This window comes from Periplaneta americana, chromosome 1 (assembly GCF_040183065.1).
Source record: "Periplaneta americana isolate PAMFEO1 chromosome 1, P.americana_PAMFEO1_priV1, whole genome shotgun sequence".
In the NCBI taxonomy this organism is placed as follows: domain Eukaryota; kingdom Metazoa; phylum Arthropoda; class Insecta; order Blattodea; family Blattidae; genus Periplaneta; species Periplaneta americana.
Genome location: NC_091117.1, coordinates 185,783,879 through 185,809,802, shown reverse-complemented (window position 1 = coordinate 185,809,802; position 25,924 = coordinate 185,783,879). Strand labels below are relative to the sequence as shown.

General features: G+C 34.5%; 2 protein-coding genes across 2 annotated transcripts in view; one reads left to right on the top strand and one right to left on the bottom strand.

Moving 5' to 3' along the window:
- The window catches only part of LOC138709454 (uncharacterized), a 37,503-nt gene extending 16,741 nt beyond the window's left edge, over positions 1-20,762 (top strand). Inside the window, exons 6-9 of the mRNA XM_069840231.1 lie at positions 3,830-3,947; positions 9,650-9,759; positions 15,952-16,199; positions 20,139-20,762. Of these exons, the coding sequence (XP_069696332.1) occupies positions 3,830-3,947; positions 9,650-9,759; positions 15,952-16,199; positions 20,139-20,298 (636 nt within the window). The 3' untranslated portion in view covers positions 20,299-20,762. The remainder of the gene's footprint in view (positions 1-3,829; positions 3,948-9,649; positions 9,760-15,951; positions 16,200-20,138) is intronic.
- Positions 20,763-22,082: 1,320 nt separating this feature from the next.
- LOC138709448 (uncharacterized) lies at positions 22,083-25,466 on the bottom strand. Its single transcript, XM_069840219.1, has 2 exons — positions 25,030-25,466; positions 22,083-22,448 (listed from the first exon to the last, which is right to left on the bottom strand). The coding sequence occupies exons 1-2, from the start codon at positions 25,272-25,274 to the stop codon at positions 22,211-22,213; spliced, it is 483 nt and encodes a 160-aa protein (XP_069696320.1). The 5' UTR covers positions 25,275-25,466; the 3' UTR covers positions 22,083-22,210.
- Between the last annotated feature and the right edge of the window lie 458 nt (positions 25,467-25,924).

Sequence of the window (25,924 nt, the reverse complement as noted above, 5' to 3'; positions counted from 1 at the left end):
TAACTCTGTGTGACTTAAATTGTGGTTTTCTGTTAACGAACAGTGACGTGTATTATGCAAATCAAGATTTCAGATATACCTGAAATCTTGATTTGCATAATACACGTACCTGAAATCTTGATTTGGATAATACACGTCACTGTTCGTTAACAGAAAACCACAATTTAAGTCACACGGAGTTAGTGTGCACTCGAAGTTGGTTGCTTGACGGTTGTCAGTCCACTTTTAGGTCTGTGGATATAGAGGGAAAAAAAATTGGATTGGTGTCGGTTAGAGTTCCCGGGTAGCTTAGTGGTAGAGCGTTGGTACGTTAAACCAAAGGTCCCGGGTTCGATACCCAGCTCCGGAACAATTTTTCCCTCGAAATTATTCAAATCAACTTTACAGGGAGTTATACCTGAAATCTTGATTTGCATCTTCTAAAGTTAGTTTGAAAGCAGTGTTGCACAAAGAAAATACTAACCATCAATACCAGTGGCACATTATGTAGAAATGAAAGAAACGCATGAAAGACTGTCTCTATTATTAGATGCTATTCAGTACAATAAATACTTCTGGAAAATTTGCGAAAACTTAAAAGTTATCACCATATTACTAGGCCTGCAAGGAGGTTACACAAAGTAGGCTTGTTGGTGTTTTATTTGCTTATAGGACTACACAGTGAAAGACTGGTCGCCCAGAAAAGACTTACATTTCCAGGACAATAAAATGTTAAATATATCTCATTTGTAAATCCAAACAAAGTGCTTCTTCCTTCTCTACACATAAAATTAGGTCTCATGAAGAACTTCGTTGAGACTATGGATAAGATTGGAGGTTTTGTTTATCTCAGAAGGCAGTTTCCAAAGCTAAGTGATCCGAAAGTGAAAGAGGGAGTATTTATTGGCCCGCAAATTAGAAAAATTTCTGCTAGATAAAAACTTTGAGAAAAAGTTAAGTGCTAAGGACTAGTAACTTGGACGGCCTTTGTTCAGTGGTTAATGATTTTCTTGACAATAATACAGCTGAAAATGATCAACAATTAGTGCAAGAAATGTTAGTCAGATATCAACAACTAGGATGCTGAATGTCGCTAAATATACATTTCCTTCATTCCCACCTCTATTTTTTCCACAAAACTTGGCAGTTCTGAGTGACGAACAAGGGGAAAAATTAATTATATTTAAAAAATGGAGCAGAGGTAGGATCCCCACATGATGGGCGACTACTGCTGGTTTTTGGTTTGAGAAATTGGTACGGTTCACAAGAGGAAAAAGTAACTGTGAGTGTTCCAATTTATATAACATAAAAAATAATATACGTTGGTTGCATACTCCAGTTTGCTGGCAAACAGGCTTACAAGGGTGTGTCCCTTGGACAATACCAGTACTCTTCTTTTAGTCATAATTTTAAGTAATTTATAGATTTACATCAAGGTTTAATAAGTTACTGAAAAACCAACGATTTTTACTACATAAAATGGGAATTTATGGCCACTTTTTTAATATCAGCATACATTTAGAGCTCTCTGTTATTTATTTCAGTAAAATTTATGTATTCTCTTATTTTTATTGCTTAGTAAAACAATTACATTAATGCTAATATCAATGGTGTAGCAGTTGGTGCTTCAGTTATGAGACTGGTAGAATGCACTCCATGTATCCCTATCACTGGGCTTTTGTTTCAAGTGTTGATAGTTGATTCATCCTACGTGTCCCATCAGTTTTTTTTATCCAGTTATTTCAGGGACGTCCTCTTGGATGCTTAAAACTGTTTCTTTAAACAGCATTGCTTCTACCTTTCCTCATCGTGTAGCTTTTCAGCTTCAGTTTCTGTCTAATTCTTGTTTCTTATTTTCATGTCTTGTTTTGTTTCTATTGCATTCCTTTTCAAGATGTTCCCTCCAGTTATTTTCATCTTACTTACGTTTTGCACGAGACAGTCTCTTTCTTTTCATACCTGAAAAATATTGTGGGTGTGTTTGTTAACACACAGACAAAAACTTGTGTATTTCATAGTAATACCTTAGTCCACAGGTATTGGTACATAAAAATTCGACTTTTAACATAATAGCCTAAAGCCTAAAAGAATATAAACTTTATGAAACACCATTCATGAATAGGATGTTTATAAAAAAAATTAAGAATTTAACTCTTTCATGCAATAGCCACAACAGAACAGGTAAAAAAAATTCTACTTCTAATAGGTATTACATCTGTCACACGAAAGTTTTCACACCTTTCACATGTAAATTTAGGCAAATGAATTTAAAAATTCCAAATAGTATTGTTTAACAATGACGAAAACCTTACTTTTGCAAAATTTTTATTTTAGCCTATAAACAAATACAAGAACTTTTACTAAAATGAACACAATTTTATCTTGGGCAAGAATTTCTAAAAGTTTGTTCTGGTCAACTAGGTCAAAAGCCTTTTTATAATCCACAAAAGCTAAACATATTTCCTTATTAAATCCTTGGTGTTTCTCAACCAACAGTAATTAGAATTTACATAATAATAATAATAATAATAATAATAATAATAATAATAATAATAATAATAATAATAATAATAATAATAGTAATAATAATAATGGACATGATTGCTTGGGTAAACATCCATGCCGCATTGGTTTACGCCAGTATCCTAACTGCCCACTCTGCAACTAGAACATCGTAATGGACTCAGACCATCTAATGGATTGTTCCTCAACAACACTGGTAGAGAAGTATTGGGAAGCAAGAGAGAGGACGATGGCCCTCCAAATATAAAATTTGTTACTCTTCCTTTCATGTTATATATCTATTTATGTACTCTTCTCACCGTTTGTTTGTTTATTTGTATATTTGTTTACTTGTTTCTATGACTATTGCATGTTGCCATTATCACTTTGGCTAAAGATAAACTCTACAGCCCTGCATTAAATAAATAAAATAAATAATAATAATAATAATAATAATAATAATAATAATAATAATAATAATAATAATAATAATAATAATAATAATAATAATAATAATAATAATATTAATAATAATAATAATACCGGTAATAATAATAATACCGGTAATAATAATAATAATAATAATAATAATAATAATAATAATAATAATAATAATAATAATAGTAATGGTGAAGTATACACAATGTTTAAGGCACACAGCTTTGATGTTGCATGGAATACTTGGTAATGGGTTTGAATCACATTTAACAAACACATAATTATGATGTCGTGTGCTCTGTTAGATATTGATCTGGCATCATGCTCACCCTATGTTAGTAAGTCTTGTCTGATGTCTGATCAAATAATGCGTTAAAAGTGAATTCCGAAAGAGCTATGAAAAAAATTGATACAGTACATAGTCATAAACTAGTAGTAGCATGATTTTAATTTGGAGATTAAACAATTTTATTTTTATGTAACATTTACTCCTAAGTTGACAATACTTTTCACCAACATGTTATTTTATCTTAAACAAATAAGGCGCACTCCCAGTAAAATATGTAGTGTCGTAACTCGAAAACTGTGGTGTGAAAATATGCTGTTTCCTAGTCAAATACTGTAATAGACAGATATCAAAACCTTAGATAATTCACTATTTTATATTTAGAATATCATACCTCAAGTCAGTAGGCTACAACAGTGTAGCAAATTGCTTACGAAAGTAATCTGTGGTTTTCGACATATAACAGTATTTTTCTAGGAGTGGGAAGTATTCTCAAATTAAATATTTATAATAAATGTGAAAATCTATAAGCAATGTCCCTTATATTGCTCGCAATCTCAGCTCTTTGTCTCAATTTCTTCATCAACGAGTACCGGTAATTACTTTCTTCTATCATTTGTTAAGGAACTCAAGAACGAGATAAGCATTGTTTCTCATCTTGTGAAGTCGTCAGATAGTAACATTTGGAAGAAAGAAGACTCACTGTGGAAAATGTCGAGGGACAAGAATAGCCGTGATGCTGGTAATACATACTACTATCATTTTCCTCCTACTCCTTATTCCTTCGTGTTCGAAACTAGAAAATGTACTAAAAAAGACTCTAACCAGTAGAAAAAGAAAATACACTGCAAAAATCCAACCAGTAGCAAAAGGTGGCAACAACTGAAAGTTGTAACAAGGCATCTCCTGTAAATGGCCTGTCAATCACTGTCATCTGTGTAGAAGTAGTGTGGGGGCAGAGTTCTTTAGTTGTGGATCTGAGAGAACATCTACCGGTATTTGAAAATACAACTTTCATTCTTTTGTATTGCATACGAAAACCATTTTTTTAATATCCGAAATAGATATCTGGATTCAACTAAGTATACATGATATAATTCTTCGTAAATTGTACTCGCTTGTAATATTAGTTGTATTTTTCTCTTTATGAAAAAAGTAATTAAATTAACAGAATATGAAAAAGCAATAGCCATTTATAAAGATATTCTATGTTTATTCCTTACTAGGGAACAAAACTTCAAGTAAAATGACAATTTTTCTCTAATATAAAATTGATGTTTGCAACTGACTGGAAGAAGCATTTATTAGAAAGTGCAACCTATCCAAGCAACTAGAATAGTCCTCACTGGCTGTTAAATAAATTTGTAGTGAGGAACGAATTCTGACATTAAGTTTTTATTTACAATTCATATTGAATAGTTTAGATAAATCTTTGTTAATATTCAAATAATTACTTGTTTAATTTCTGTCAATGATTTATCGTATTCATATCACAAAGTGAAATTTTTAATTACACATATTTGTAGTACCAAAGTTTTCGCCATGCTTTGTAGCATCATCAGATATTTTTGATCTCTTTAATAAATAACCTCATGTATAGGCTTACAATGTCTTAGAGTTTAGGTAATGATATAAGCGTATGAGATTACCAAGCTAAAACCTTAATATAAAGTGATTTAAAAACATAGATATAAAAGTCATAATATAAAGTGATTTAAAAACATAGATAAAAAAGTCATAATATAAAGTGATTTAAAAACATAGATATAAAAGTCATAATATTTTAAAATTTTTCTGTATAAGGAGTGATATAGGCCTAAATACGTTTTTCAGGTTCATAATTCTTTTTATTTATTTCTTGTATAATAAGCAAATAAAAATTAATAGCCTTGGTTTCAAAAGAATGAATGATGCATATAGGGCCTATGTATAGTATAGTATAGTATAGTATTTATTAGCTGTCGTTATAGCAAAAGCTAATGACATTGTCAAATTACACGTGTGAAATTATAGTGCAAAAATGAAAATTATTCTATTACAACACTAAACATAAAACAAAATGATCACAAATACTCCTTAGAGTTTACAATTGAGAGTCAAGATTATCAAAATTAGGCTAATATCTAGATGAAAATTGTAACACACTGATCACAGATATTGATTTGATTAACAATTTATGAGAATTTCCTAATATATTACAGAATAATAATACAATTCAGAGAAAGAAACCTAAAAAATATCAACAGCTTGCTTTTCTGATTCAAAATATTCTTGTACAGAATAGAATGGGTTTCTAAGAAGCCACGTTTTCACTTTGACTTTGAATATGTCAAGTGACACTTCCTGTGCTTCCTGTGGAAACATGTTGAACATCCTACAGCCCAACATGTTAGGACTACTTTTAACTTTGGATAGTCTGCAAAATGGTATGTCCAGTTTTTCTTTATTCCGAGTATTATACTCATGTTTATCCATCCTACTGGTGAAGCCATAAAGATTTTTCTTGATGTAAAGAAGGAGTTCCAGAATATATTCATTAACAACTGTTAAGATGGACTCCTGTATGAACAGTGGTTTACAATGTGCTTTGCTTGGTTCTTGTGTGATAATTCTTATTGCTTTCTTCTGAATGAGCAGGACTTCAATAAGTTTATTGCTGTTTCCCCACACCAGGATTCCATACTTCAATATGCTATGAAAAAAAGCAAAATAAACACTTCTTAGGTACTGCCCGGGTATTTTATCTCTAATTCCTCTTAAGAGATACAGGACTCTGGACAGTCTCCGAGAGATGTATTCAATGTGGCAATCCCAGGTTAGTTTTGTATCAAGATGGATACCAAGTAACTTTACTGCCTTTTCTTCAGACCCTTCTTCTTTTTTCAATGACAAAATTAATTTTTGAGTCTTCTCCTCGTTTAAAATTAACTTATTTGCTCTGAACCATTCTGCTGCTTCCAAAACTGTATTTGAGGTTAGCTGACGCAGTTCTGCTGCACTAGTCGAACATGTTATAAAAGAAGTGTCATCTGCATATAATGTTGATTTGGCCATAGTGTTATAACTTAAATCATTTACAATAATTAGGAATAAGAAAGGTCCTAAGATGGAACCCTGTGGGACACCATGTTGCACTTCTCCTTCAAAAGACCTGATCCCTTGAATTTCTACTATTTGTTTTCTGCCAGACAGATATGATGAGAGGAGATCCAACTCCCTTCCATTTATACCATAGTATTGTAGCTTAAGTCTTAAAATGTCATGTGAAACGCAGTCAAAAGCTTTTGTTAGGTCGCATAACGTGATCTCAGAGTACATTTTATCTTCAAAACCATTGTATGCTGATTCCAGCAGTGATAAGATAGCATCAACTGTTGTTCTACCTTTACGAAAACCAAACTGCGTATGACACAATAAGTCATTTCCTTCAAAATAGTTTGCCAATTGAGTCTTCATTACACATTCTAACACTTTTCCGAAAATAGGAATAATAGATACCGGCCTATAACTACTTGGATTCTCTTTCTCACCTTTCTTGTATATTGGGCAAATCCTCGAGTATTTTTGACTATTTGGAAATATCCCCATTTCCAGACAATCGTTGATGCACACTGTCAATGGATATACGATATAATTAATCACTTGCTTCAGGAAATTATTGGATATTCCATAAATATCTTTGCTGTTTGATGCTTTCATTTTGTTCACAATATTAACTATATCCTCACATGACGTATACTGCCATTTGAAACCTATCTCTGGCACTTGCACAGGTGTGCTTGTTAGAAGAACTTCTGCTGTTATATGTGAAGAACTGATCTCTGAAATGATATGCTCCACAGATTCAAGAAAATACCTGTTCATTTCATTGGGTTCAATTGGTATATTTTGATTTTTGACACCTTTGTTACATTCTGTCTTTATCAAGTTCCATGCAGCTCTACATTTGTTGTTGGATGATTCAATGAAAATAGCATTTCTCTGTTTTTTTGTTTTTATTAATGAATCTTTGTAAGTTTTCCTTGCTTTCTTATATTCAACTCTGTCTTCTTCCTTCCCAGAAAATTTATATATGGACGACAGTAGTATCATCCTATTTTTCATATGTTCCAGTTCCTTTGTAAACCATTTGCTTTTGTCGTGTCGTACTTCTGTTCTTTTAATCTTCATCACTTCTTCCGGAAAATAAAAGTTAAAAAGGTCAATAAAAATATGAAAAAAACCATCAAATAAATCACCGCCTCTGCAATTTCTATAGTGAGATTCTAAACTGGCAATCCAATCTTTGTGCTTCACTTCCCTAACGAAAAACTCAATACCTTTTTGAGAGAATACTCTTCTATAAATATAACTGTTTGAGATGTTTTGATCTTGGTTGTCAGGCAGATTAAGTTTCCACAGGATTGCCACATGATCAGATAACCCGGGTTCTACTATTTCTACTTCAAATTTAGAGTTTATATTAGTTATAATATTGTCTAAGCATGCAGCTTCTCTTGTTGGACTAAAAACTGTACAGTAGCATCCATAGGATCTCAGCACATTAAGCAAATCTCTAGAATTTTTAGTGTTCAATCTTATATCTATGTTAATATCACCACCTATTATTATATTATATCCTAACCACTGACAAGACAGAATTTGTAAGCAGTGCTCAATGCATTCAAGAAAGATTTTAAAATCACTGTCAGGTGTTCTATATATTGAAATAACTACTAATCTATATGTAGGTAACACTACTGCAGTTACCTCAAAATGTTTTTCATGACATATGTTTCCTAAATCTATGATATTAAAATCAATATCTGTTCTAAGAAACAAACAAACACCACCATGTAATGAATTAACTCTACAATATTTGTTAGCAAGTTTGTAACTGTCCATATGCACAAGTTCAATTTCATCTCTTGACATCCAATGCTCACAAACACTTAACACATCAATGCATTTAGAAATCAAATATACCTCCATCTCTTCCGTCTTTTTCTTGAAACTTTGTACATTATATTGTAAGACATTTAAACTCTTACCAAGATTATCACTTTTCACTATTTCACCATTGAAATTTCCTCCGAGTCACTCAGAGGAAACTTCTGTTTGTAAGTCTGTTGTGTCTTCAATCCGATCAGGTCTAAGTCTGCCAAAGAACTCCGTCACCAGGCAACCATGTGGCCACATTTCTTCCCGGAAAATATTCTGGAAATCCTTCTCTTCTACTTCCACATGGAATGAGGAATAGCTATTGTAACGCGTTTTCAGCTTTGTCACCTTTAGCTTTTGGAAATTTTCTCCCAGGAACTGTGTTATGTCCCTAGCTGTTACATCTGGAGCAATTCTGCTCAGGAAGATTGCTTTTTTCTTTGGCTGTTTTTCTACTACTTTTATAATATCTCCTTTATTAGAGCCACATAGGGTCTATGTAGTCGCCACAAGTTGTTACTGATAAATATTCAATTAGTTCAAATTGTATACATTCTGCAATGAAGCTAAATGTTATAAAAATTAATTTTTTGAGAAGAAATATTAATATAATTCAATATTTGAAGTAGGAATTTATGGGGAGCATAAAAAATCTTCACTGTGTGTATTTGTTATATTAAATAATAAAAAAATATATATATTTTGTAGCTTTTGGGGAAAAGTTTAATTAGAATTAAAACTCTACAAATATAAATTTTATACATCTTGGTTACACAACTTTTAACACTATCACTTCGGAATATAAAGTATTATTATTATATAAATAAATATAAATAAATTTAGCTTCCCTTATGAAAAGGTTGCCAGATTTAACAAAGCATATTACATATATAATTTGGAAACACACCTAAAAGGTAAAATGATATACATTTGAAATGATTAGGGAATCGAATATACAAAATGTCAGGAAAATTTACACCCAAGTAGCGTTTGTGCTCATTTACAGTTAAGAAAGGGGGGGGGGGAAATCATCAGATAGGTTAGAATGATTTGAATGCCATATACCGCGAGAAAAATAATAGTACGGATTTATTGGCATTGATATCTAAACCAATCAATAACCATCGGTTAAGATAACTTCAAATTTCCATTATCACTCACATACAAGTGATTTCTCAATATCTGAACCGATCCTTTGAGGGCACTAATGGTATTTCCTTCACAATGCTGTGTGTTAGCCCCAGGTTTTTACATTTGTTGGCATCTCGTGCTCCCACCATCAGACCTATTACATCATTGTGGGACAGGCTATATTTATCTTAATATATAATATATATGCTTTCATGTTATAATTAACTTGTCAATAAGGTAACCTAGTTAATTAACACGTGAAAGCATACAGTGTGTATGTATGTATGTGTGTGTATGTATGTATGTATGTGTGTGTATGTATATATATATATATATATATATATTTTTTTTTTTTTTCTGAATATAAATTTAGTTTGTTGATATTTGCAATAGATTCTGCAGCTAAGAAAGGAAGTAGAAAATTGTCAGCGCAGACTAAGGACTCCAAAGGAGACCTGCTCTCTGAGAATCGCAGTAGTGCCAAAGTCACGAAGCTCAGCAGGGTGGGTAATTACAAGATCTAAATTAAAAATATTCAGAGCTGGTACATGAGTATATAATTAAATAGTGAAACAACTCATTGTGATGCCAGGTTATAGTGTTAGTTTGAAGAAAGACAAACCCATATTCATTTTGTTGTGTACATTTACTTTACAAAACATGGCAAGTTGTAGCCGATTTAAGTGAACACCATATTTTAACGTTTTGGTGGCTACTTCATTCACACACAACCCCCAGAATGTCTGGATGACCACACCTGCTGTTGGTCAACGGGTCCATTGGACCTAGCTGGGAGATCTTGTTGATCACCAGCTTTCCCTCCTTAAGCCACTGGAGGACGATTTTAGTGCCATAGCAGGTCAGCACTAGGAACAGAAAAGTAGAAAGAGGAGGAAGGAAAGGGAAATGAACCCCTAGGCCTCGAATGCTCTAATGCCGTCAGGGTCGAAGAAACAAGGTGCCGGTGTTACGTGTTGTCTCTTCTCACTTTATAGATCTCTTGGGTATGGAACAACAAGTTTTGATGGAGAAATCATTGCAATAAGTGAAAGTCTCAGGAATCTTCTATGCCACATCAGTAAATTTAGGAATACAGTTATATTGTCAGACTCCAAAGCAGCTATTCTATCAATAGTCTCTAAACACACACCTTCATCTCAAACAGCAGAAATAACTAAAATGCTCTCTCAATTAATATCACTCAATAAAAGAATTGTATTCCAATGGATACCATCCCATTGTGGAATCCTGGGAAACGAGAATGCGGATGCTTTAGCAAAGAAGGGCAGCACTGCTACTTACAGACCTGTTACTAAATCTACGTATTACTCTGTAAAAAGATTTATTAAATCTACATACTTAGACTTCAACAAACAAAATTTGATAACACAATCCCATGGGAAAAAATGGAACTCTCTGCATCAAAATCCACAGTTAATTCCCGATTTACCACGAAAATCGTCTGTAGCTGTATTTAGATTGGCAACAGGCCATGATTGTTTGGCCAAACACCTGCATAGAATTGGAATATATCAGTCCCCTAACTGTCCATTGTGCAACTTAAACCAAGAAATGGATTCGGAACACCTCAAAATCTGTGCTTCAGTGGCTGGTCATGATAATATCTTTGAAAAATATTGGAGTGCAAGAGGTCAAATGACTTTATTGTCAAACGCCTGGCATTAGAAAACAACAACAACAACTTTACAAAACATGCCAGGATCCCTTTGGTAAGAATATGCCGGCTAACTAAGTGAGCTATTGCTACTGGTACTGTTTCGAAGTGTTAATTGTTTTGTGAGAACCAATATGGGAAAATGAGAAGTATTCGCTGGATTGTGGAATCTAGTGCAATGATACTTATGCCTTGTCTATTCTGTTAAACATGTCATACTGCGTCAGCTAGTCATTTGTAATAGTGTTCCTTTGAAATGCGTGTTTTTATATCAACTGTTATTCTATAATAGCCTAAATCTCTAACCAATTACAACAATTGTTCAGTGAACTTTTTAACATGGAACACTCAAATGGGCACCTACATACAAATGATTTTTAGAGAACCCTGAGGTTCATGGCCGTCTTCACATAAGCCCACTATCGGTCTCTATTCTGAACAAGATTAATCCAGCCTCCACCATCACATCCCATCTCCCTCAAATCCATTTTAATATTATCCTCTCATCTACGTCTCAGCCTCACAATTAACACTATATGCATTTCTGGATTCGCCCATACGTGCTACAAGTCTTGCCCATCTCAAACGTCTGGATTTAATGTTCCTAATCATGTCAGGTGAAGAATACAATTCTTGCAGTTCTACGTTGTGTAACTTTCTCCATTCTCCTGTAACTTCATCTCTCTTAGTCACAAATATTTTCCTAAGCACTTTATTCTCAAACACCCTTAACATCTGTTCCTCTCTCAAAGTGAGAGTCCAAGTTTCACAATCATATAGAACAACTGGTAATATAACTGTTTTATAAATTCAAATTTTTAGCTTTTTTGAGAGCAGACTGGATGACAAAAGTTTCTCAACCGAATAATAACAGGCATTTACCGTGGACACCTAAGGTGATTCCCATCAAGCACTGACCTACGATTATTTGAAACTAATTAAACAAAGATTCTTTAAGATTACTACCTTTTAACGATTATATTTCATACACATCATAACATAACCTACAAACATCCAAACATATAAACACACAACCATCAAATTCTTAAACAATACACGCAATTATAGGGATTCAATGAACCTCTTGCCATCTTTTTCTTTCACTTATTGAACATTTCTTTACTCTCTCAGTGGTTGAGTGTATATTATTTAGTTTCAAAATTGGAACAGTAAAGTTTACATTTTTATTAGCATTTTCTCTATATGTACAAAACTGAGAAGAATTAAGCGTGACTTGTTTGATGTGGACAAAAACCTCAATCTTGTTGTCATCAATTAATAAAAAATTAAAATTGAAATAATCTGACCTATTTATAGCGACGTTGTGAGAAACTTTTGGAACTGTTATGGCACCAAACATAATTATAACAGTTTTTCAGCAGCAGTTTGGCATACAGAAGTTATGAACCAAGAACTTCTATTGATGTAACCTTTACAAAACCTTGAAACAGAAGTTGTGAAATATTCAGAAACAAAAACATACATTAGAATTTCGAAAATGTTCCACATAAGTTCACGTAATCTTGAAGTTTTCAAATTTGAATTTATTATACCAGTACAACAAATTTAATTATCATTGGTGCCCCTCAATTCTTACATTCTATAGCATTTACTACTGTTTCAAAGTTATCTAATACTGCTATTACAGCTTCGTAACAGTATAAGTGTAAATCTGAAGGCATCTTCATCTCAGGGATTGCATGTCAATGAATTGAACCTTCAACAAAATATGAAAATCACAAAATTTATTGTAGGTGCAATAATGTATGTAAGTTATCAATGGGCATTCTGCAAAAACTATATTAGAGAACTGTATCAGCAAAACAAAGATCTTCCAGATATTTCAGTAGTTTCTAAGAGACTTTCACAATCAGTTCTGTCAGTATTAAAAACCTAAATAAAATATCTATGAACTTGTAAACGGACATGAACATAGCTCAGTGCCACATCTGCTTGGTCCCTCCAAATCAGTGGTAACTACTCACTAGAAATTAGAGAGCCGAAAGTGAGAAACGGTAACTTGCCAAGAGTCACAATGCATTTTACAATATTGAAGCTTAACAAAATGCGCGGATTTTTTTATTTTTAAATTATTTGGTCTATCATCATCATCGTCATCGTCATCGTCATCGTCATCGTCATCGTCATCGTCATCGTCATCGTCATCGTCATCGTCATCGTCATCGTCATCATCATCATCATCATCATCATCATCTTAATATAAAGTAACAGAACTGACATTTATAGTATAGTATAGTATAGTATAGTATAGTACAGTATAGTATAGTATAGTATAGTATTTATTAGCTGTCGTTATAGCAAAAGCTAATGACATTGTCAAATTATACACGTGTGAAATTATTGTGCAAAAATTAAAATTATTCTATTACAACATTAAACATAAAACAAAATGAACACAAATACTCCTTAGAGTTTACAATTGAGAGTCAAGATTATCAAAATTAGGCTAATATCTAAATGAAAATTGTAACACACTGATCACAAATATTATTTGATTTGCTCCGTTTATATACAATAAAACAAGAATTAACTTAACAATTTATGAGAATCTCCTAATATATTACAAAATAATAATACAATTCAGAGAAAGAAACCTAAAAAATATCTACAGCTTGATTTTCTGATCCAAAATATTCTTGCACAGAATAGAATGGGTTTCTAAGAAGCCACGTTTTCACTTTGACTTTGAATATGTCAAGTGACACTTCCTGTGCTTCCTGTGGTAACATGTTGAACATTGTACAGCCCAACATGTTAGGACTACTTTTAACTTTGGATAGTCTGCAAAATGGTATGTCCAGTTTTTCTTTATTCCGAGTATTATACTCATGTTTATCCATCCTACTGGTGAAGCCATGAAGATTTTTCTTGATGTAAAAAGGAGTTCCAGAATATATTCATTAACAACTGTTAAGATGGATATATTACTGGGACTGTATTTTGAAGTTGAAGGGCGGACATTGCTACCCTTATGCAAACTCACATCAGGTCAATTTATTGTTTTATGTCACCTGAAATCTGTTTTGATTTAATCTGGAAATTTTGAAAATAAAGTGTCACATTATAGCAAGAAGGCATTCCTTAGCAATCTCTGCATTTGTAAATGGCTTAATTTCTGCTGCGTAGTAAGACGCTTTTGTTGTCAATTCGTTTCCATGCACAGTGGAATACATTACTTTCTGTTCAGATAATACGGGTATTTTTAACATTTTCAGTTTCTCTATCTTTGATTGAGAATCTTTTGAACAGTTTTTATCAAAATTTAAAGGACAAAACTATTCTTTCAATAATGTATTACCATATTACACTGCTCTCTTAAATTGACTGAGCATATTGGGAATTAAATCAATGAACTTCCCAAAATATGGTATGAAATGTTTCATATAAAACAATTTTTATCTCGAAAAGTAAGCAAAAACGAGCAAAACTGTATTAAACTATTTTGTTTGAAATATCTCAAAGAATAACCCCCTGAAATTAATGACATTACTTACGGTTCACTATGACTGTAATATCTCCATATCTGCCTCTATGACAAAAGTGATTCAGCAAGACCAATGCTCTTTTCTGTAGTTAAAGTTTAAAGAGTAATTGCTTAACGTTAAAGATCTGATTCAAATATCTAAGTCTGGATGTAAATGATTGTGGGAGAAAAAATGATGTTAGAGAAGGAACAGTATTCTGCCATTGTTCCAACAATTCTAAATCACTTTATTAGCTCGCATAATTAGCCCATGAAGAAATATCCAGCCATATACTGCAATGTACGCTCTGAACATAGTAAGGGCCAGCTAGTTTAGCTAAAATTAGATTAGGATAGAAAGAAAAGGAAACGCCTAATCCTTCATGTATTAACACACAATTTTCAATATATCAAGAGGTGCAGGAAAAAGAAAATACCAGTATAATTTCGACGAAAATTTGCTCCACCATCATCTCAGAGGGATGAAATTGTGATAACTGTGTTAAAAAATCCTGTCAAATCCTGATTAATCACATGGTGCCACATTAATCATCATCATCATCATCTGTGGTCCTACAGCCCTTTTAGTTTAGCCTTGACCTCCTTAAGAATCTTCGCCCAATCCTCTCTATTCAACACTCTCTGCCTCCATCTCCTAAATCTTGTCTTGACAAGATCATCTTGGACATCATCCAGCCATCGTAATTTGGGCCTACCAACTCTTCTTTTGCCACTTGGTTTCGCATCTAGTAGTATTTTAGGAATTCTATTATTGGACATCTTGATGATGTGGCCCAGCCACTCCAACCTTCTGATTTTTATATTAGTGACAAGGTTTAATGATAGACCACATTAATAGCAATTGTAATTTTTCATGTCCCTTTCTTTATTTCTTTTTTTAATTTAATTATCTATGTTTACATATGTATATTTATTTATTTTTTTGAGGATATACTAAGTCCGTAAGGGCTACCCTCAATGGGGGCAGTTTGTAATTAATTAATTAATTAATAAATATAGTTTCTTTGGAGCTTTCGAGTAATTGGAGTCCTCTGGTGGTGTTACCAGCACCACGCAGAGCTAGATTGGTGGCAGGGCTGCTACCTTATGGTATCCAATCAGGCCAATCTAAAAGTTAACAGTCTGTTAGAAACTGTAGATGAGTATAAACAGAAATGGTGGGAACACGTACAACGGATAAGCCAAGATAGAACCCCGAAAATAATCGCTGACTATGTACCCACTGGAAAAAAGAAGTATCGGCCGACCAGCAAAAAGATGGATACAAGAAATAAAGGAGCCGCAACGGGCTTAAAGCCTACAGCTTGAAGCAGAAGAAGAAAAATATAGTTAAAATATTTATCTTCTCTTTCATACAACAGACACTTCAAATGATCTTCTACTGGAACTGACTCAACAAACACAGATTTAAGCTTGTGATCTCGAACTTTGACACTTCACTAGATCTTTTATAAGGACTCATTTCTCACAAAGCATTATAATCAATCAATAAATGTATCGACTTGTCATTTGTAGGCTTCTCGAACGCCTCTCTCACAAGGCTCAGAAGAGAAACCAATATCTCGACTGAGTGTGATGGACTTGGCAGTAATGCTGCAGAATCAGAAGGGAGATAAACATCCAGCCACGAGAGTGGGACAGGCCAAAAGAGTGTGCAGTGAGCTGAGTCCCATCGTGCTCCGCATCAACCAATACTTGTCCCTGAGAATCATGGATCAGGCCAATATCAGTCTGCGGTTCACGCACAGGAAGCACCAAATCAGGTTAGTATAGAAAAACAGCAAAGACAGAGTAGAGATAGGGGAGACTCGACTAAATCCGCAGTAGTAAGGAAAAATTGAAATTACAATGCTTTTTGGGAATGATTACCTAAAAGAAATTAATTGTGCTAAGGATATATATAGTGTGTGTGTGTGTGTCTAATGCCTACCTACTTCACTTAACGTGATTCGGGTTCCTTATACTGCGGATAGCTGGCAGGACTGTGACCCATTTTCAAGTTGCACACCACTTCAGTGGGCAACATTATGCATGATTTGTATCTGTGAAGAGTTATGTCGTGTACTAGTATGTGTAAGTGTTCGTGTAAGTGTATTGTAGGGAATGGGTGAGGATGATGATGAAGGTGAGGAAGGGAGAAGGGGAAACCCTGTGCCGGCATGTAGCCTACTCCTGTCGAATAGCACCAAGGGGGCCGCCAGGCTTAACATCCCCATCTGACAGACAAATCACTATCAGCAATGACATATGCCTTCTCTTCATATGCACTGTGGAGAGATTTGGGATTTAACCCAGACATATTGGTGCACAATTTAGTCATTAGTTGCACCACCATCTCTCCTAGTCCAGAGGTAGAAATTTTACATGAAAATTTCTGACCCCGCCAGAAATGGAACCTGAGCCGGCTAGTCTGGAGGCAGACGTGCTACCACAGAGCTAACACAGCGGACTGGACATATAGTTAAACTAGCCCTATATTAATTTTACATCTTATAGCAATATAATAATTAACTTCACAAACATAATGTACTTAATTTCAATTATGACACTCATGCTATATCTGCAATAGTCTGGGTAAATCTACAGTATGGTACGGCTAATTTCAGAGTAATCAGTGTGTCTTCAAATTATATTGTTACACAAACTAAGATTCATACATTGAAACTATTGTAATAATGCAAATAGACCTATAAATATCATAATGATTAGATATGTCTGTAACGAAATTGATGTTTGCAATTTTATAGGTGCAGCAGAATTCCTTTTTGACGAATCTCTGAGGGATTACTTTTTTTTCCTTCAACAGAGGTTCATAAAATGGGAAGGCAAGGCTAAAATAACTAGTAGAGGAAGCACAAAGAAAGCTTGCCCATTTGACTGATGCGCAGAGAACGATATGAATCACCTAATGCTGATTACAGGGCGCATTCGAAAGCGCGGTCTTGAGCTGTTCGTATCGTGGAGTGTTGCTGTGCAGAGCGGGTAGAAGCTAGCGTTTGCATTACATATTCTGCGTTTCATTCCTGATATCAGGAGTTTTATGTAGTTCAAAGTGTGTTTGTTAAATAACAGAGTTCTGTATAACATTCTATGTACTTAACAATGCCCCCCTTTTCGCTCTAAATTAGGAAGTGCTAATAAAACGTTACACAGTCAAACTATAACGTTCATGAATTTATGAAAAACGAAACAGGCTTCGCTCGTAACATGAGTATATACAGATTAAAGTAGTTATCGGAACATTTTAACAAAATCACATAGTATCAGTGTTTTATTACAATGTCAAATATCAATTCTTACACGATTACATATTGCTTATAACATCTTTGTCATTTCATTCAGTGAGTTTATATGTAAAAAAAATTCGTGTTTCTGTATTTTCAACAATTACATAATTCTTATAACATCTTTGTCATTTCATTCAGTGATTTTATATGTACAAAAGAAATTCGTGCTTCTGTATTTTCAACAATGTTATGTTACTAGTTACTCTGCACAAGGTTTACGTTACGTTACATGCACTGTGATAAATCTCACTCGAAACATCAAGCCAGCAGACGACTGAGAACTGCCAATCGAATCAAAGCAAGGTCGAGTGCACCCGAACGTTTCCGTAAGTTCACGCAGCTTACCGTGGCAAGCTCTTCTTGCGCCTACTCTACTAACATGTGTGTTGTATACCAAACATTATAATAATTTAATTGGGCCTACAATTATTATTTACAATACATTTCATTATAATATTTTCTATCTCTTCAAATGGTGAGGCACGAATATATTTCTGTTTGGTTGAATCCAAACCACACTGAATCTCAGCACTGAAAATTTCTTCTCTCTTCTTCAATATTCCCCACAATGAAGTAGTTGGTAAGCCATGCTTTTTGCCATATGCGATAGTGTTGTTTTAGGACTAACCTCGACATCCCTTATTATTTTCACTTTTTGTCCGATATTTAATTTATTCTGTTTAGTCACCATTATAACGATGTATAAACAACAAAAACTAACAAACAAAACTCGGAAACAGGATTCACACAACTCGCGAGAACAAAGCAAGCAAAGCGACCACTCTGTGAAAGCAACGCAAAGTAAATCCACAAGGAATGCTAAAGAATAATGCCACTACATGGTGCCACATTACTATCAATTGAGATGTGCTACGGAACATGCTAGTGCTATTGATTATTGAAAGTCAAGTCGATATTTCGGGTTTTATGATCACAAAATTCACTTGAAAATTATTCCTTAAGGGCAGGATTTTCCTTAAACCGGGTTTTCTTAAAAGCGGGAACTAATTACATTATTATGGTAATTTGGCTGGGACTTATCACATTATGCCTTAAAAACGGGATTTTACTATTACTGTTTCTTCATTATTTTCCTACACTGAGTCCAAAAAGCTCCTTACATTTGTTCTGTCATGTACAGGCTTTGAGACATCGATATTTTTAATACACCATTCACACAGTTTGAATTACTCGCATATAACCAGTGGCGGTTCCACAGGGGAGGGAAGGGAGGAACGTCCTCCTCATATTTTTCTTCTTCTGAAAGTAAATACCAAATAAAATATGCGCCTTAAAATTTGGGGAAGATTCGATGATTTTTAAGTTCACAGCTATAAGTAAACCTTGGTTGATTGAGTTTTAAACAACGCGCGTTCATTGCTGTAGAAAACTGTGAGAAAGATGCGAGATTGTTTGTGTGGAGGAAAGCCAATCCTTTTTTCCTTTACTGCAGTTAACACATATAGACAACAGCGCACTAGCGGCCGGAGAAAGAAGCAGAGTTTTAAAGCAAGTAAATCAACGGATAGGGAGGAGATCCTCCTCTGAATCAGCGCATGGGTGGGAAATAGAAACCGACTGGTGGTGCAGCAAGCTCACTACCACTGCCATCTAACGATGTGGCATTCAACCAGATTAACACATCTTGGAGGAGGCACAATAAAAACAGTTTTAACGCAAAATTAAAAGACACCATATAAACTTTTTTAAAATTATAAATGAAAATATATTATTCATTGCACTTTATATGTATAGGGTACTATTCATGATTTGAAACTTTCGAGGACATTTGAAAGCTAAAGTTGGGTTTGTATAAAACAAAGAGGAAGTAGTTCTACGTTAGTATCGTAGATCCTTTTGGCCACTGGAATTCACTTCCATTCATTGTCTACTAGACAGGACAACATCCAAGTTTTCAGTTTTGTACAAATATATTTCAAATTGAATGGAAGTGAAAACGTATTATATTTTGGACAATTATTTAGGAAACTCAGTTTACAAGAACAGATTATTGCTATACAAAAGGGAAGCCAACCCGAACACTATCTGGTCTTACATGTATGCATGTAGGCTAATTTGTAGCATGTTTCATTCAAGAAGGTGTCATTTTGTGCAGTTAACTTCTTTCCTCCTCTTAAGAAATATGCGGGAGCCGCCACTGCATACAAGTATATACGACAAATGAAATAATTCTTGCAGATGTGTATCACATACTTGCCAAAACTCCTTTTAAAATGTTAGTACATGTGAAGTCATGAACTACGGAATCGTAGTGAGTATTACAATAACATTTCATATGTCAATTCTTGTTGAATTTTTTTAGTTGAAAATCTTGCCTATTAAATTTCATTGAAGACCCTAGGAACATCAGCAAGATGTGAATTATATGAATGGGGAGTTTTCCTTATGTTCTAGGCTCGAATTGGGTGTTGTGGTGGACTCCTCTTTCCAGGTGCGAACAGATGTCTTGGAACCAGAGGAGGCTGAACGCTACATCGTTCCTTGTGCTTTCGAAACTTTTCTCAAGGATCCACAACTGGTGAAAGAATTGGCAACCTTGAGATCCAGTAGCTGACATATGTTAGTGTTTGCTGGATGTTCTAATATGTTTTAAATAAAGAGAAAGGCACAAGTAATATAACATTTCATCTATTATTTCATAACACTACTGATGATTGCTTCTACATCCTCATCTTGTTTCATTTTCCCATCACTGCCATCACTGTCATATATCACATTTAAGAAATCGTCAATTGTTATATTACGAAAAACCAAACACTTCAGCACATAAAAATTCAACAGTGTTAAAAATGTGTTCAAAATTCAATGAAATATAAAACATAGGATCCAGAACCATAACCAAAAGATGTGAAATGTAGCTATAAATGGCAATTATAGAGTAACAAATGAATAGCAATAGGGGAGAAGTGGGTACAGTAAGACAGGGAGAACAGTAAGATATTTTTTATTAGATGATACATTTTTATGTTGAGATGTAGGTAACAGTGGAATTGTATGTTGCATGTAAAGTAACAGTATTTTCATAGTCAATTTGATTCTAATTATAAAGGTGACTGAAAAAAAAATAATTCGTAATTTTTCACTCTAGAAGTAAAATTTTGGCTTGTGTTTAATGAAGGTTACATTGGATATACAAATGAGATATAAATATGAATGTTTTGTTACCTAATACTTTGGTATTTGATATTATGTTTAGCAAAGTTTAGTCTTTCTTGTTTTAATTTTGAAGTGATGGAGTCATTTTTAAATGAACTATGCATAAAGGGAACAGTGAGACATGATATTGAAGGGTACACTGAGACGTCTCACTGTTCCCATGTACCAATGATTTGCAAAAACAAACTGTAATTATATTACATATACCAATAACTAACATTAAAAATGAACATACTAGTAATCAATTTAGGAAATGTAGCTTAAAATAATGGATACATTACATTTTAATGGTTTCATAAATAAAAAATTATTCACAAAATTTAAGAAAATGTTAAAAAATAATAAAGAATTACATTAAATTCTTATAATTATGAGCTTTGTTGTAATAAAAAATTCGCAAAAGTTTGAAATGTCATGGAAAATTCACTTTTCCGAATGTTCCAGATGTTTCAATGGTTTCGAAGTCAGACGTCAAAATGATTCTAAATAAGCCTACAGAACATGTCAAGATAAAGAGACAGCAAGCTTTCCTTTCTTTTGAAATAAATGTAAATAATTTCAATGTCCGTTAATAGACACTGTGGTGTCTCACTGTACCCTCCAGAATGGGAACAGTGAGACATTTGCATTTTTTTGACAAACATGTATTGTATATTATGTCCTTTATCTATTAACATTTTTGTTCATGTAATATTATTATACTCCATGTTTTAATATCTATTTCTATTGCACTTCAGTTTCAAAATACTTGAATTATCACTTGCATACATATTCTTAATATTTTGTGTCTCACTGTAGCCTACCCATTACTCCCCTACTATTTAAAATCAACTGTGTTCAGTAAGAAATGCTGACATCTAGGCCTTGTCCAGGTGTAGAAATTTATAGGGAGTTTCCTTATTTCAAATACTGGGGGAAATCGGTGGAAAATCCATTATCACTTGGTGAGCTTTTCTTGTTAGCTTAGATCATGAGACTACAATGCAAGGCATTTTAACTATATAGTACTGGTAAGGTTTAATTTACTTCTATTCATCCTTGATAAAATGGTACCATATACAGTTGACCCCAAACACGTTTTGGAGGTTCCATATGTCCACAATTCACTTCATTGTTGTTATTATTATTATTATTATTATTATTATTATTATTATTATTATTATTGTTGTTGTTGTTGTTGTTCTAATGCTGATTCTGGAGGTGATTATAAAAATGAAGTTGATGGCAACTGTAGTAGCCATACCTATAAAATTAAATTAACGTTCTTAATCTCTTCACAATGACCTCCTGTGTCTTGGGGAGGGCTTTCATCACCACCACAGAACTCGATGATTTCTTCTTTGCCTATTCATTCTTCTATCAACTACTGAAATTTCAATGAGTAAAATGAGGAGAGATGCCAAAACTCCACCTCCCAGCAGGGTAAGGATTGGACATATTGTGGTCAGATCTATGCTCTGTACTATCATTTCATTCTTTGGGAGATGAATTGGAAATGCTCGCTGCAGGAGTCTCTCCAACACACCTGTGCGCCGCATGTTTTGTAAGCTGTAACATAACGCAAACATCTGTAGTCTCAATTGATGTGTACATAACCAGCTATACCGTACTCTCACAAATAATGTTCTCATACGACAATCACAGAACACAATGATCTCATCTACTGTACACAGAAGCAATTGTATACTCATAGGATGTGTAGAGTACCATCTGGCAGCCACTGGCAAGCAGGACTTATGTTCCAGGATTGTTCTTGGGCTTGGGTTACAATTAATTACGTGACTGATAGTTTTTATCGAGGTTTCATCAACTGTAAGGTTATTCAATGGCGAATTCTAGGATTCATTTTGTCAAAACACTATCACACTATCCTCAATTTCATGAGTAACTGATACATTGTTGAATACCCAATCAAACATAACCTGACAGTGTCATACTCATAAAATATCCACACGACCAGCTATACTCTCACATGTTGTGTGTCATACAATATGCCCACATAAAAATGGTGACGCATTTGACCAAATTAATTTGATATGAATAAACTAAAATGTTGCAAACCATTCATAAAAGTCTCGTGAAAGAAAATGAGAATATTAATTTGCCATTGACTCATTCTGCAATTAATTGCATTGCAAGTATACTAATATACTTTCGAATAAATTGATTGCTGCTCTCTGGGTAAGTTATTGCTACGAGATACCAACACAGCTTTTGAATAATGGCAATTATCAGCAGAAAGATCACCCAAAAACATTCATAATAGGCTATATGAGGGTAATTTCATAAGTCATGGCGACTATATTATACCAGTCAATAAAGCTGTAGGAATAGAAATTCACTATATGCGGTTGAAGGTCATTGGAATGCGCTTCGCAATGCTAGTACCAAATTGGGTCCGGTACAGGAGACAATGGGTAAAGACAATTGAAAGATACGTAAATAGAAATCATTATTTTATTATGCACGAAAGGAAACAAAGTACATTACTCACAGCTAACACCCTTTAAAATAATCCCCCAAGGCTTTCATACATCTTTTCCAATGACGATGCAGTCGTTGAATATCATTGACTGTGTGCGATTCGTCTATGTGTACCACTTCTCGTTGATAAACTGTTAAGATGTCCTCCCTATTTGCAAACTGCTTCCTATGCAGTGGCTTCAACTGCGGAATAAAATCAGGCGAGTAGGGAGGATGTTCCAAGATCTCCCACACCCACCGCTGCAAAAGGTTCCTGATCGGAGCTGCAATGTGGGCTGTTGCGTTATCATGGAGAATTATGGCATTGTCTAGCAGTGCTGGACGTGTCCTCCTAATTGTACGACACGATGGTACATCAGGAATGATCTGTGGTATTGGGAATTGACAGTGTGGCTCGTAGCTCAGAATGACGCTGACGAGCATTTCTGCCATGAAGAACTGCAATTTTCACGTATGACCGCTGTACAAGTTTACTGACATCTATCTTGAAGCACAGCTTCCAGCATACTACCTTTTGCGTGTGCAGTCAACTAGCCACCAATGTATACAGACGCAATCTGACGTTGGCATCCCGTACAGTGTACAACAGGTTTTCAAACGTAGGCCTATTTACGGTACTGAACTAACCACATTTTTGGTTATTCTGAAGAAATAACATAGTTGCCATGACTTACGAAATTATCTTCGTATTTAGCTTACACTGATAAGAACTACTGCAAAAAGGTACATCTATTATTTGGAATAGAAGAGTAGATATTCCATTGATAATCACTTTTAGAAATGTTTAATATGCTTTGATCTCCTGTTGAGCTGGGTTGCGAACAATAAGAATGAACTGTGTACTAGAAATGGGTAAAAAAAAAGCTGGAACTGTTTTTTTGAAACTGTTTCACAATTGAAACTGTTTCGTATACGAAACAGTTTCGTGATATAACCTGTTCCAACTGTTCCAAAAGGTGTTACACTGCTCCAGTGATCACTTCAACGTTCCTCATGGTTCCAACAGATAAACAGTTCAATTTCTAAACAGTTTCCTCGTCTCTGCTGTCTGCAAAGGTCACGTATAGCGCTATCATTCACCTCCAATCGAAAGTAGATCCATGTTCCACACGGCCTTCGTGTGGAATTGTACGAATCAAAATCCCTAATAAATCTGATATTAATTATTAGCTGTCCATTGATAGAGAATATGTTCATGGTGCCCTAATATAGTGTTAATAATTGATATACCGCGAAAAATATCATCGGCTAATGTCTTATCGTTATTAAACTCTCCTAGGGTTATATGCATTATTTTTACTAAAATTGATTCATTTTGAATTGTAGTTATTTACTGTACTCTTAACAGTAACCTACGAAAAATGACTTTCGTTGTCATAATACACTGAACAGCTGATTTAAAGACGATTCATGGGCTTTGAAACATGTTCCCGAAGCAGATGAAAGGTTGAAACAGTTGGCACTGATGTTGTAAACATATTCTAACGAAACTTATTTTGAAACTGTTATTTTGGAACAGCTTCGTTCATGAAACAGTTACAGTCGAAACTGTTTCTTAAAAAGTTTATCCCATCTCTACTGTGTACTCTGGAATGAGAAGTGATACATGCTTGAAGCTCACTCATCTATTCCATCAGTAACTCACTTGTACTTGAAGAGGCCGCGATAGGGACTGTGCTTGGCGATGCTCATGGCAATGGAACCAGGTACATAGGCGTGAGGCACCACAACGGGGCTGCAGTTCATATTGGCCAACATGGTGCTGACCCCATGTAGGGAGGCGAAGTACGCGCGTTTGTGTGTGCTGCACATCCGCTGAAGCCCCTCCAGCACAGACTGGGGCAGTGTCGCCTCGTGCGGCGCTATTAGCCGTTGGTAAATCTGCTGCATCAGTGCGTCCCCTAGCTCCAGACACACAACAGTAAAGGTACGGTCACACGTCGCTACTTTTGCAGCGATGCAGTTCAAAAAACTGCGCAACTCTTGTACTGCGACGTGTGAACAACGGTGCAACCCGAAAAGTAGCGGCTGCCGAACCTGCTGCCCGCTACTTTTCCATGCTGCGCGCAGCTTAAAAGTAGCGACGTGTGAACAGGGTTCTCAGGGTTGCAGCCGCAGCATTTTTGATATCGGTTTTGTTGAAACTTTTGCTGCAGTTGCGACCAGTGTTACCACCCCATATGTGCCAATGATACTTTTATTGTTTGGATGTATTTTAATGTTAGATGTGATGAAAATAAATTATTTGTAACAGTTATTAAATGCACAACACAGTCTGAGCATATTTGTTGACGATATAATTCACTTTTTTAATTTTCTGTAGCGTAGTTTCAAACAGGAGGGTTGCCAACATTGATTATGTGAATATGCTGTTGGTTATCATTTAAGTATATAGGCATTTTTAAAAGTTTTATAGTAAAAATAATGTCAATTTCTGAATACTAGTTAGGACAGAAAAGCAAATAATAGATAAGTAAGCTTTCGCATGAGTTTCTTAATAATGCGAACATAACCACAAAATGTATATTGAGAAGTCAACA

What these genes read in the sequence shown, in the direction of transcription:
- LOC138709448 (XM_069840219.1), bottom strand. Translation starts at nt 25,274, where the DNA reads ATGCAGCAGATTTACCAACGGCTAATAGCGCCGCACGAGGCGACACTG. An exon ending in CGCGGCCTCTTCAAGTACAA is followed by an intron (nt 22,449 to 25,029) that starts GTGAGTTACTGA and finishes GTTATGTTACAG; the next exon opens with CTTACAAAACATGCGGCGCA.